The following is a 12,438-nucleotide window of genomic DNA, read 5'->3' on the forward strand; positions in this document are numbered from 1 at the left end:
ATCTCTTTTTTTATCTGTTATATCCCATTCGAGTACATTTTCTTGTACGCGAATGGGCGAGACACATTATGGCACTTGCCTTGTTAATGTTGTTTATCTTTTTTTTTTCAACAACATTGATTAAAATTTGCATATCATATAATGAAACAATAAAAACCAAAAAAAAAAAACAACAACAACAAGAGTATCGAAAATTACATCGCCATATTTATTCTGCACATGCATGCTATTCTGATTATAAGCCAATTTTCGTGGACATCAAGCCGAGCGGGCCAGCCTTTCCATTCCGTGGTACTCCCATTCTCTAAATAAAATATTAAAAAAATGCATGAAAGACGTTCAATGTGAGTGCGAAAACCAACAACACACACCATTCAAGGCACTATATTGAAGAGGTCGGTTAAGCTTGAAGAGTGGTGCCGTTGGCCCAGTCCGGGAAGGTGTTGACGTCGAAGACCCAGACGCCAAGCGTGTTCAGACTGAGGTTGGAGACGAGGACACACACAATGTTCATCATCAGCCCTGCCTTCGCCTGTCAGATCAGATCAGGAAAACAACAATAATGAGAGTGATTATGACGTGGATGACAATGAACAACCACGGCTTCCACGAACACAACAACAAACATATATTGCTGCTGCTATACTTTCAGCTCAATTCAGTTTAATGTAAATGTTTAATTACATTGAATTTCCGTCAAGAACAAAGTATACATTATACAAATTGGTACAAGTGTCAATTTGACATTCAGCCAGCTGGGAATTAAGGACAGATCGTTAAACACCCTACAAGATAAAAGTCCCACGAGTGGTATGATAGCGAAGAAGGAACCATACAACATTTTCCATTGCAAAAGAAAAAAAAAGTAATCACGACGTTATGACGTGGTTATGACGCGGATAATAATGAGCAACCACGACCACCACAAACATACCAAGATTAGTTGTTGCTGCTGCTATTACTATTGATAATACTTATACAATGCTGGTGATTATATGCAAAGGAATTCAAGGTTTAAGGCGTTATAGACCCCGTTTACAGTGCGGGGCTGGGCCGAGCCGTGGCCGAGCCCGACCTCAATTGCGGGGTCGAGCCCCGCAATTCTATCCGTTTACAGTGCCGGGCTCGGCCCGGGCTTTTAAGGACGTTCCTCAGTTAAAGTGAAATCCATGTCATTTCCTTCAAACTTTCCATACCGTAACTTTGACCCATCCGAAGCCCAAATGTGTTAATAAAACTATAGGTTCATGTGCTTGTTCTTCTTTTACGGGACTTTGAAGAATATGACTTAACTGCCGTCCTGTGCCAAAATGATAGCGTTACAGGATCAAGACCATGATTAGCAACAAAATCTGCAATGACAAACTTAAATGCCCATATAATTCTTTCAAAATCCAAGTTCTTTTCTCCAAATTTTCAAGAATTGCAGAAAAAGGTACCCAAAACGAGGAAAAGGTTTTAAAGTTAGGGTTTACGCACTCATTCTTGACCAAGCAGCGCCCTCACGCGGCAGAAAACACCGAAATCTCTAAAATCCTTCTCATCGATGTTTTCTGTTATAGAGGTGAGCTAAAGGACAAGATTCATAAAACTTATGCTGTATACATTCAAGACCCATGTTATTTTCACGAAACTTGATCAAATTATAGAAGAAAGCTTACTTATTCCAGAAAAAAAAATAAAAGGTGGGGTTCATGGGCTCGTGTTTGTGCTAGCAGCGCCCCCATGCGACATATATCATCGTAAGTCCCCACAATCTGGTCAGGAACCTATGCAGGGATGCCCTGACAGGGTGGGTTCATAAAACTTATGCTGTACACTCAAAATCCATGGCATTTTCACGAAACTTCACCAAATTGTAGAAGAAGGCTTACTAATTCCAGAAAAACAATAAAAAGTGGGGGTTCATTTGCTAGTTTTTGTGCTGGCAGTACCCCCATATAAAATCATCCTAGGACCCTAAAATCTGGTCAGGAACCTATCGTGTGTGACCTGATTAGGTGGGGTTCATGAATGTCATGCTGTCATTATCAAATTGTAGAAGAAGGGTTACTTAATAATGCAGAACTATTGTAAAAATGGGGGGTTCATGTGCTCGTTTTAGTGCTAACAGGGCATCCTTGCGACAGAAATCATCGTAAGACCCCCAGATCTGGCCAGGAATCAATGCAGGGATATACCTTGCTAGGATGCATGAATATCATGCGGCTAACTCAAAACCCTTTTTTTTTTCAAAAAAAAAATCAAAAAACAAGAACAAAAACGCTTCACAGTTGCAGTGATATGGTGAAAAAATATTCAGAAAGGAAGGTCCATGTGCATTTTTGTTATTATTTCCCTTACACAGCAGTGATGATTATTATGTGGACGCAGGCGTGGAAAACTTCAGATTGACACGCGTACAGTCTGCACGCGAGCCGAGCGAGGCCGCCCAGCGCGGCCGCCGCGGGGAGCTGTCGGGTATCCGTACGTACTAGTACCACACTCTAGCTCGACCTTCTAGCAGCTGCTCAGCTCAGCTAGCTCAGCTCATCACTCGTGCGTGCGCTTCTACGCTCTTTGTTACGTCACTGCCAACTTGCGCATCTAGGATGCGCACAAACTCAACTGAGGAACGTCCTTAAAGCAGAAATTTATAGAGAATCTAGAAATATGACAAGTTTGATATCTACGGAAAGCTAAGAAGCTAGTTAACAAAACTGGATATCTTTTAGACAATGTAACTTTACCCCCAAACTGTTTTTGAGATTGAAGAAACACCCAATTTCCATGACCATTTGTAGCTCCGTTCGCTACAAGAAACATCGGATTTGAGCGACGTCACCTAATGTGTATGAGCTGATTTGCCGTACGGCTATGAGACCCGCTCTGGCAAAACCCGAAATGTGATTTGGCGCTACAGCCCGAAAAAGGTCAAAAAATGACCTCTGGGACCAAATTGACATTTTGGTATCACGTTGGAGGGGAAATTTTCTAGCTTCTGATTGATATCAACAAAATTTTGAAATACAACCTACAAAATGTGGAATTTTGAGGAGAATAGTGGAATGTCAATCTCAAAAGTTGGCCAAAATCTTACGTCTAAAGACCAAATCGCCTTCGCTTACGGCGAAAATGACTGTTCTCTTGGCGATCGTGTCTTAGATATTCTGCGTTGAACCCTGACACATTTGGTACCTACAGAAAGCTCTGTCACATGGGTTAAACCAGAGTCGGATATAATCACACATGCCACTTACTGATCTAGTATCTCAACCAATCTGTAGTGTTTATTCGACCACAACAACCCTCAGGACTTCACAACTTCAAAATATCGTTAACATATATCTCATCAACTGAGTTGCACATTCGTGTACACGAATTTTGATACTCAAATCCATACACAAGTACCTTATGGGATATCTCAGGTTCCTGATATGAACCTGCCGTGATATCTTTACATCAATAACCACTCCGTCGCCCTTACTACTGTTACAACTGTTGCAGTACGTTGTTACACCACTTCTGCAACTCACCTTTCACTTAGGGCGAGTATGGGACCTAGCTAACTAACATAGGCTAGTATACTCGTGTTTTACACGATTCGATAACACTTGTAACACTTCCTCAAAAAAGAGGGGGGGTAGAAATTATAATTGTAACTATACACACGGCCGGTAATCGTTACTCCATTAACATCTATATACCACCCCCACGTATATGGTCCTAGTGGTACACATGAAGCGACTAAATATCCTCCTACTGATATATCATTAAGTGTTTAACTTCTAAGTTACCTATGTTATCGAACAACAAAAATATATATATATTATTCACTCAACCTTCTCCAAATGCTACGAAAAGAGCATCACAATGGAGCATCAAATGCTCGAGCTCACTATACACGGTTCCTCAAACAAACTTCCAGAAACATCACTCACAGTTCGCCATAGGAAGGCGTGCACGTGAAAGGGACATAAACTCAACAAGCTCTTGCTGAGCTAATAATCATTCGGGCTTCTTATCCCTTTATCTTGTCAGTCATGCACGCACACACACAAAAAAAAAAACACCTCACGGTCGCACCATATATGATGAAAAAAAAATATATTGTTGACGTGTATCATAGGCACTAATGAACATCTCACTCCTCTCCAAATTGCAACGTGATGAGCCAACTCAAATATAATCGGGCGTATAACATCACCAGTTAACTTGTTTGGCCACTGTTCCTAGTACCGTACATGAAATATCCAGTGTTCAATTGTCAGTGTACATCACCAATGTTGCTGGACGCGAAAAAGCATACAGAAGTGTCGACAGGCGGATTGAAGAGCGTAATTTTGCCAACGTTCAGCACATCCAGTGAACTGGTTTTCCACTGGCCGGTATCGTAGTTGACAGCAACCTTCACCGCATCTGGAATGGCATTGCCGACTTTGGGGCGAAGTCCCGAAACCCAGTTGCCATCTAAATTATCAAAGCAGTGTCACGAAACCTTACATACTACGGGCATCTGACTTTTTTGTACATAAATCTTGATGCTTAAATACTCAATTTCGTATAATAGCACGATGTAACATGTACTCTAAACAGTACACATCAATGTATCAGTCTTATTCATACCTAACTTCAATAATATCATGTTGTTATAACACTGTTTTCACCATCACGCTAGTGATATTCAATATCACACGGCATACATGACAAATAATGCGTTTCATGTCACATCATTATTGTTCCTGTATATAAAAAAACAAAGAAATACACAAATAACCGAGAGTACTTACTGCTGATTGTATGGATAGTATTCTTCTCCGTGGAGAGGAAAAAGAACCCTGGCTTCAAGTGGTCCAGACTGGCTTAAAAGGATTAATAACTGGCGAGGTTCTGCTACGACTCCTCCTTCGACCACATCCCTGCTCAGTCTGTCACACACTTAAAATATTCTTACCCTATCATGTACAAACTACACAATGTCCTACATAGAAACCCTGGACGGCTCGCCCGCGGAATCTGGCACCTGTGGAAATTCCACCCTTTTGTCGCATCGCTTTTGTCTCATCGCATTCCCCACACAGCTTTCTGCAGTGGGTTAAAAAAAAAAACACACTCGTCATTTTGTTACAACACAAATCGCGCTTCATCACATTTCAACGCACTTATACTACACCAGCAATGGCAACTGTTCCTACTCTATTCACTGGTATATATTCTAATAAAATAGAAACAAAAAACCAAATACATTTCTCCTGTGACATTTTACTCCCCCTTCAAGAAATGTATTTACACTTCCACTTTTTGTTTTCTTTTCACTGACTACATGCGGCTCAGGAGATCTGCTCCGACATTGTCGGTACCCTTGATCGCCTCCATCTTAAACCTATATGGTTGTAGGGCAAGCGCCCATCGCATGATTCGTCCATTGATCACCTTTGCACTTTGCATGTACGTGAGAGGGTGATGATCAGTTTCTAGCACGAACTCCTTGCCGTAGAGATATGGTTCAAGTTTTCTAACGGCCCACACAATCGCTAGACATTCGCGCTCGATGGTCGAATAGTTTCTCTCCCTTGGTAGGAGTTTCCTGCTAATGTAGGCTACTGGGAACTTCGTATCCCCGTGGGCTTGGAGTAGGACCGCGCCCACACCGATCTCTGAGGCGTCTGTTCTCAACACAAACGGAAGGCTTAGGTCAGGCAGGTGGAGGATAGGTGCATTGTCAAGTTTGTTTTTGAGAGTGTTGAACGCAACCTCCTGAGGGACCCCCCATTCCAGTTTGTTTGGTTCCGCCTTTTTTGTTTTGTCTGTGAGGGGTGCCGCGATGGCTGCATAATTCGGGATGAACTTACGGTAGTAGTTCGTCATTCCCAACAAAGATCTGAGTTGTTTCTTGGTCTCTGGTCGACTTACCTTCATGATCGACTCCACCTTTCCTGGTCGAGGTGAGACCTGGCCGAGTCCAACCACGTGACCGAGGAACTCGACCTGAGAATGACCTACTGAACACTTACTTGGCCTTGCGGTGAGGTTCGCGTCCCTCAGCCTCTGGAACAGTAGGCCCAGGGTGTCGAGGTGCTGTTCCCATGTGTCCGAATGTACAAGGATGTCATCAATGTAGTTGACAACTCCCTTCAGTCCACTGAGAAGGGTTCTCATCAGCCGGCTGAAGGTGGCCGGCGCGTTCACTAGGCCGAACGGCATTACCTTAAAATGATACAAACCATCAGGTGTTATGAATGCTGTTAGCTCTTTAGATTTCTCAGACATTGGGACCTGCCAGTAACCTTTGCTAAGGTCGATTTTGGTGAAGAATTTGTCGGATGCTAGCCTAGTGAACAGCTCTTCTTGATCTGGTATTGGCTCTGAGTCGAACTTAGTCACCTTGTTAAGTCGTCGGAAATCCACACAGAAGCGGTTGCTTCCGTCTGGTTTTTTTCACCAAAACAATAGGCGAGGCGGTCGGACTATTTGAACGTTCAATAACCCCTAGTGACAGCATTGTCCTCACCTCTTCTTGAACCGTCTCTCTTAGGGCATGGGGAATTGGATAGGGTTTTGATCTTGGGATCTCCTTTACGGTGAGTTCGATGCCATGTTCACCAAGGGAGGTATGGCCAGGAATATCAGTGAAAATATCCTCATACTTTCCCATGAGTTCACCTACCTGTGCTTGTTGACTCGGGGTCAGGTCGTTGTTTACGTCCACATCACCCAGTGATTCTTTGGCCTCCATTGGGTAGGGCTGGAGTAGGGATGAGTTTGACATCTCCGGAAGGAGGTTGGGGCTGGTCATCTCGTTGTCATCTGGTTCAAGAACCGCTGTGCACGCTACGTCAGCTGAGGGATCTGAAATGAGAAGGGAACTTTCTCTCTCGTTATACTTCTTGAGCAGGTTGATATGGAACACTTTTGACTTGCCCTTTACATCTATTCGATAGTCTGTGTCACTCACCTTGGCTGTTACCGCAAACGGACCCTTCCACTGGAGGAGCAACTTGTTCCTGTCCGTGGGGAGAAGAAGGAGGACTAAGTCCCCCACTTCCAGCTGTCTCTGTCGAGACTTTCTGTCGTAGTAGCGTTTATACCTAGATGCTGACCTTTGAAGTTGATCTCGGGCTGCATGACATGTCTCTTCGAGTCTGTTTCGCAGGTCGAACATGTATTGGCATGTTGTTTTGGTCTCACCTGTCTCTATGTTCCCCGTCCAGAGTTCTCGAAGGATGGTCATTGGGCCCCTCACCTTCCTACCATATAAGAGTTCAAAGGGAGAGAAGCCTAAGCTATCCTGAGGTGATTCTCTAATGGCAAAGAGGAGTGGCTCAACATATCTATCCCAGTCAACGGGTCGTTCTGAACACATACGCTTGAGCATCTGTTTCAGGGTTCCATTAAACCGCTCCACTAGGCCGTTTGCGGCGGGATGGTAGGGTGAAGTGGTAATTTGCCTTACAGACAGGAGATTACTTACCTGCTTCATTACCTCAGAGGTAAACTGCGAACCCTGATCTGTTAGCATCTCTTTAGGAATCCCTACTCTAGTGAAAACACTGACAAGGGCCTCAGCAACTCTTTCTGTTTCTATGCTAGGCAGTGGAATGGCCTCGGGGTATCGCGTCGCATAGTCAATGATGGTGAGTATATACCTATTCTTGCGCTCAGTCATCGGGTGTATTGGGCCCACGATATCGACAGCAATGCGCTCAAAGGGTACTTCAATGAGGGGCATTCTTCCTAGAGGGGCTTTTGGAACCCTACCCTTGTGAAGTGTGCGTTGACAAACATCGCATGACCTACAATATCGCGAAACATCTCCAGTAATTCCTGGCCAGAAGAAGTTCGAGAGTATTTTGTCTAGGGTCTTCTTTGCGCCTTGGTGTCCTCCAAGCAGGGTTTCATGAGCCGCTCTCATGACTTGGGCACGATAGGGCTTTGGGACTACGACTTGTGTGAAAAGAGTATCTGACTCGACTTTGGGTGAATGAAATTTTCTGTACAGGATGCCATTTTCATAGAAGAAAGATGATACTGCACAGTGGTCACTCACCTTTTCTATTTGTGATTTCCCTAATTCCCTGAGCTTTCGAAGACTGTCATCATCTGCTTGGGCTCGTTTCAACAATGCTGGTGTGACAGTTTCCTCGAGGGGTGCAGGTACCTTCAGCGGACGGAATGGCTTACCCAACTGTTTCTTCTGACCTCTAGTTTCCACGGCTCCAGCCGGGTTGATAGACAAGGTCCAGTTTTGGTCCGGATCGCCTGGTGCTCGTACACCTTCCAGATTGCCTAGGATCAAATCATACAATGGTGTCTTCATGCATAAAGCTTCGATACTGCCAGTGAAATATGGTGTGTCAACATTGATCATAGCTATAGGTAGCTTCCTTACTGTGCCATCTATCAGAACACACGTATTTTCCTCACCTGTCAGCTGAGACTTATCAACGAGATCCTCTCTTATCACTACACTGCTGCACCCACTGTCCCGCAAAACTGTGGCTTGTTTACCTCCCACGGCACCAATCACCACCGGCATCTTTCTCACGACGTTTTCACTACACGCCGCACTCAACATGGGCAGTGAATGTCCACATGGCAATTGCACCCGGTCGCCACATGGGCCCATACAACATGCTTGCGGAGCGCTCGGTGGGAGTTTTACTACCATGCATGAAGCTTCTACTCTATTTGAGGAACTTACCTCTGGAGGGATGACGGCGTTACTTACAGTAGGGTCTCCGCTCATCATTCCCTGTAAGTTGTCGTTGGGGTTGAAGGGGGGTGAAGAGTAATACTCACCCGGAAAGGAGTTAGATTCTTCACGGGGCATCTCAGACCACATACCATGGGCGACCATCCCTGCGACATTCTTGGGATTTAATCTACAGTCCCTTGCATAATGTCCCGGTTTCTTACACACAAAACATGTTGGTGGGGATTGAGTGTTTCCTGGCTTTGGACAGTCTCTAGCGAGGTGACCTGGCCTACCACACAAAAAGCACTGTCGCTGGTTCTGCGTCTGAGGGGGAAACGGTGATCGCGCGTTAGCATTTGTCTTACCTGGAGCCCTCTTCGTCTCTCCAGGTAGCATTCTAGGAGCGTTAGCTCGCGGAGCAGGGGAAGGCTTGAAGGTACCGCCCCTCGCCTCCAGATACTGTTCAGCAATAGAAGTAGCTTCATCTAGCGTGCATGGCTGCCGTTCTTTCACAAATAAAGCTAGTTCTCGTGGGCAGCCTTCTACAAATTGTCCCCGAAGGAGTAGATCTTTCAGCCCATCAAACGTGAAGGCAGTCCCTGATAATTCAATCCATCTCTCTAAGTAACTTTCAAGGCGGGTAGCGTATTGATGCCCTGACTCACCATTTTCTGGTCTACAAGTGAGGAATTTTTGACGGAAAGACTCTGCGGTTAACTGGAATCGCTTTAATAGCGCGGCTTTGAGCACCTTATAGTTGTCTGCATCTGCCGCCGACAATCGTGCATACACTTCCAGCGCACTACCAGTTAACAACGCGCTCAGATTTATAGCCCACTCTTCTTGGGGCCACTCTTGGCTCCGCGCATACCTTTCATAGCGTTGTAAATATGCATCTAGATCGTCTTTCTCTGCGTAGAATGGTGGCAGCTTGGGGGTCCTAGCCTTCGGCCTGTTCACTTCCGGGGTGGAAGTGGATGCATTTGCATTTTCTTGAGTTTCTACAATTTTCAACCTTAACTCGGCAGTTGCCTTTTCAGCTCGTTTTATTTCTAATTGTTCTGCTCGCTCGTCTCTCGCTATGTCTTGTTGTTCTTTGACAAACGCTCTTAATTCAGATCCACTAAATCCTAATTTCTCACCAGTTTCCGCGAGCTTGGTTACATCCATTTTGATACTTTATTCGTTGTTTTGTCCTGGTTTTTTTTTTTTTCAAAGTGAAGCCAAGTTACTGTTCCCCCTACTAGAAAAAAAAAAAAACGACTCTCGGGTTCTATATCACACCCATGCGACAGTAAATGGCATGCTACACTTTCTCCCGGACGTGCCCCCAGTAATTGTCACATGGGTTAAACCAGAGTCGGATATAATCACACATGCCACTTACTGATCTAGTATCTCAACCAATCTGTAGTGTTTATTCGACCACAACAACCCTCAGGACTTCACAACTTCAAAATATCGTTAACATATATCTCATCAACTGAGTTGCACATTCGTGTACACGAATTTTGATACTCAAATCCATACACAAGTACCTTATGGGATATCTCAGGTTCCTGATATGAACCTGCCGTGATATCTTTACATCAATAACCACTCCGTCGCCCTTACTACTGTTACAACTGTTGCAGTACGTTGTTACACCACTTCTGCAACTCACCTTTCACTTAGGGCGAGTATGGGACCTAGCTAACTAACATAGGCTAGTATACTCGTGTTTTACACGATTCGATAACACTTGTAACACTTCCTCAAAAAAGAGGGGGGGTAGAAATTATAATTGTAACTATACACACGGCCGGTAATCGTTACTCCATTAACATCTATATACCACCCCCACGTATATGGTCCTAGTGGTACACATGAAGCGACTAAATATCCTCCTACTGATATATCATTAAGTGTTTAACTTCTAAGTTACCTATGTTATCGAACAACAAAAATATATATATATTATTCACTCAACCTTCTCCAAATGCTACGAAAAGAGCATCACAATGGAGCATCAAATGCTCGAGCTCACTATACACGGTTCCTCAAACAAACTTCCAGAAACATCACTCACAGTTCGCCATAGGAAGGCGTGCACGTGAAAGGGACATAAACTCAACAAGCTCTTGCTGAGCTAATAATCATTCGGGCTTCTTATCCCTTTATCTTGTCAGTCATGCACGCACACACACAAAAAAAAAAACACCTCACGGTCGCACCATATATGATGAAAAAAATATATATTGTTGACGTGTATCATAGGCACTAATGAACATCTCACTCCTCTCCAAATTGCAACGTGATGAGCCAACTCAAATATAATCGGGCGTATAACATCACCAGTTAACTTGTTCGGCCACTGTTCCTAGTACCGTACATGAAATATCCAGTGTTCAATTGTCAGTGTACATCACCAATGTTGCTGGACGCGAAAAAGCATACAGAAGTGTCGACAGGCGGATTGAAGAGCGTAATTTTGCCAACGTTCAGCACATCCAGTGAACTGGTTTTCCACTGGCCGGTATCGTAGTTGACAGCAACCTTCACCGCATCTGGAATGGCATTGCCGACTTTGGGGCGAAGTCCCGAAACCCAGTTGCCATCTAAATTATCAAAGCAGTGTCACGAAACCTTACATACTACGGGCATCTGACTTTTTTGTACATAAATCTTGATGCTTAAATACTCAATTTCGTATAATAGCACGATGTAACATGTACTCTAAACAGTACACATCAATGTATCAGTCTTATTCATACCTAACTTCAATAATATCATGTTGTTATAACACTGTTTTCACCATCACGCTAGTGATATTCAATATCACACGGCATACATGACAAATAATGCGTTTCATGTCACATCATTATTGTTCCTGTATATAAAAAAACAAAGAAATACACAAATAACCGAGAGTACTTACTGCTGATTGTATGGATAGTATTCTTCTCCGTGGAGAGGAAAAAGAACCCTGGCTTCAAGTGGTCCAGACTGGCTTAAAAGGATTAATAACTGGCGAGGTTCTGCTACGACTCCTCCTTCGACCACATCCCTGCTCAGTCTGTCACACACTTAAAATATTCTTACCCTATCATGTACAAACTACACAATGTCCTACATAGAAACCCTGGACGGCTCGCCCGCGGAATCTGGCACCTGTGGAAATTCCACCCTTTTGTCGCATCGCTTTTGTCTCATCGCATTCCCCACACAGCTTTCTGCAGTGGGTTAAAAAAAAAAACACACTCGTCATTTTGTTACAACACAAATCGCGCTTCATCACATTTCAACGCACTTATACTACACCAGCAATGGCAACTGTTCCTACTCTATTCACTGGTATATATTCTAATAAAATAGAAACAAAAAACCAAATACATTTCTCCTGTGACAAGCTCTACCTCTGATTATTCCAAATATGGTCATGGCATGATGCCATGCTACTCACTTTCATTCATAAATTCGTCTGAAACATGCGGAAGTTTATGTAAATCGTCTCCCAGACGCGTAAACAGCCTTGTTTAATACCAAGGCACTTGATCGAAATACGTGCAACCTACGTGTTATACTATGGGGATCGCTGCAGCAGCAGTGCATGCTTGCATGCAATACGTGTATCGTGACTGCTGCTTAGCACGGAAATGTTGCAGTTTCCCGCCTTGTTAGACTGTTATTTTAGCAAGTTGAGGTAGAAATTAGAATTTAAACCAACACACAAGAGAAAAAGAAGGTCACATTTATCTAACAAACCTCCATCATGCCATTTCGAA

General features: G+C 43.8%; 1 protein-coding gene across 1 annotated transcript in view; it reads right to left on the reverse strand.

Moving 5' to 3' along the window:
* Positions 1–294: 294 nt before the first annotated feature.
* Positions 295–12,438, reverse strand: part of LOC139713481 (Na(+)/citrate cotransporter-like) — a 76,343-nt gene continuing 64,199 nt past the window's right edge. The window contains exon 14 of the mRNA XM_071625209.1: positions 295–532. Within this exon, the coding sequence (XP_071481310.1) occupies positions 401–532 (132 nt within the window). The 3' untranslated portion in view covers positions 295–400. The remainder of the gene's footprint in view (positions 533–12,438) is intronic.

This window comes from Diadema antillarum, unplaced genomic scaffold (genome assembly GCF_040938485.1).
Source record: "Diadema antillarum isolate AM-2024a unplaced genomic scaffold, OU_Dant_1.0 seq00001984_RagTag, whole genome shotgun sequence".
Taxonomy (NCBI): Eukaryota; Metazoa; Echinodermata; class Echinoidea; order Diadematoida; family Diadematidae; genus Diadema; species Diadema antillarum.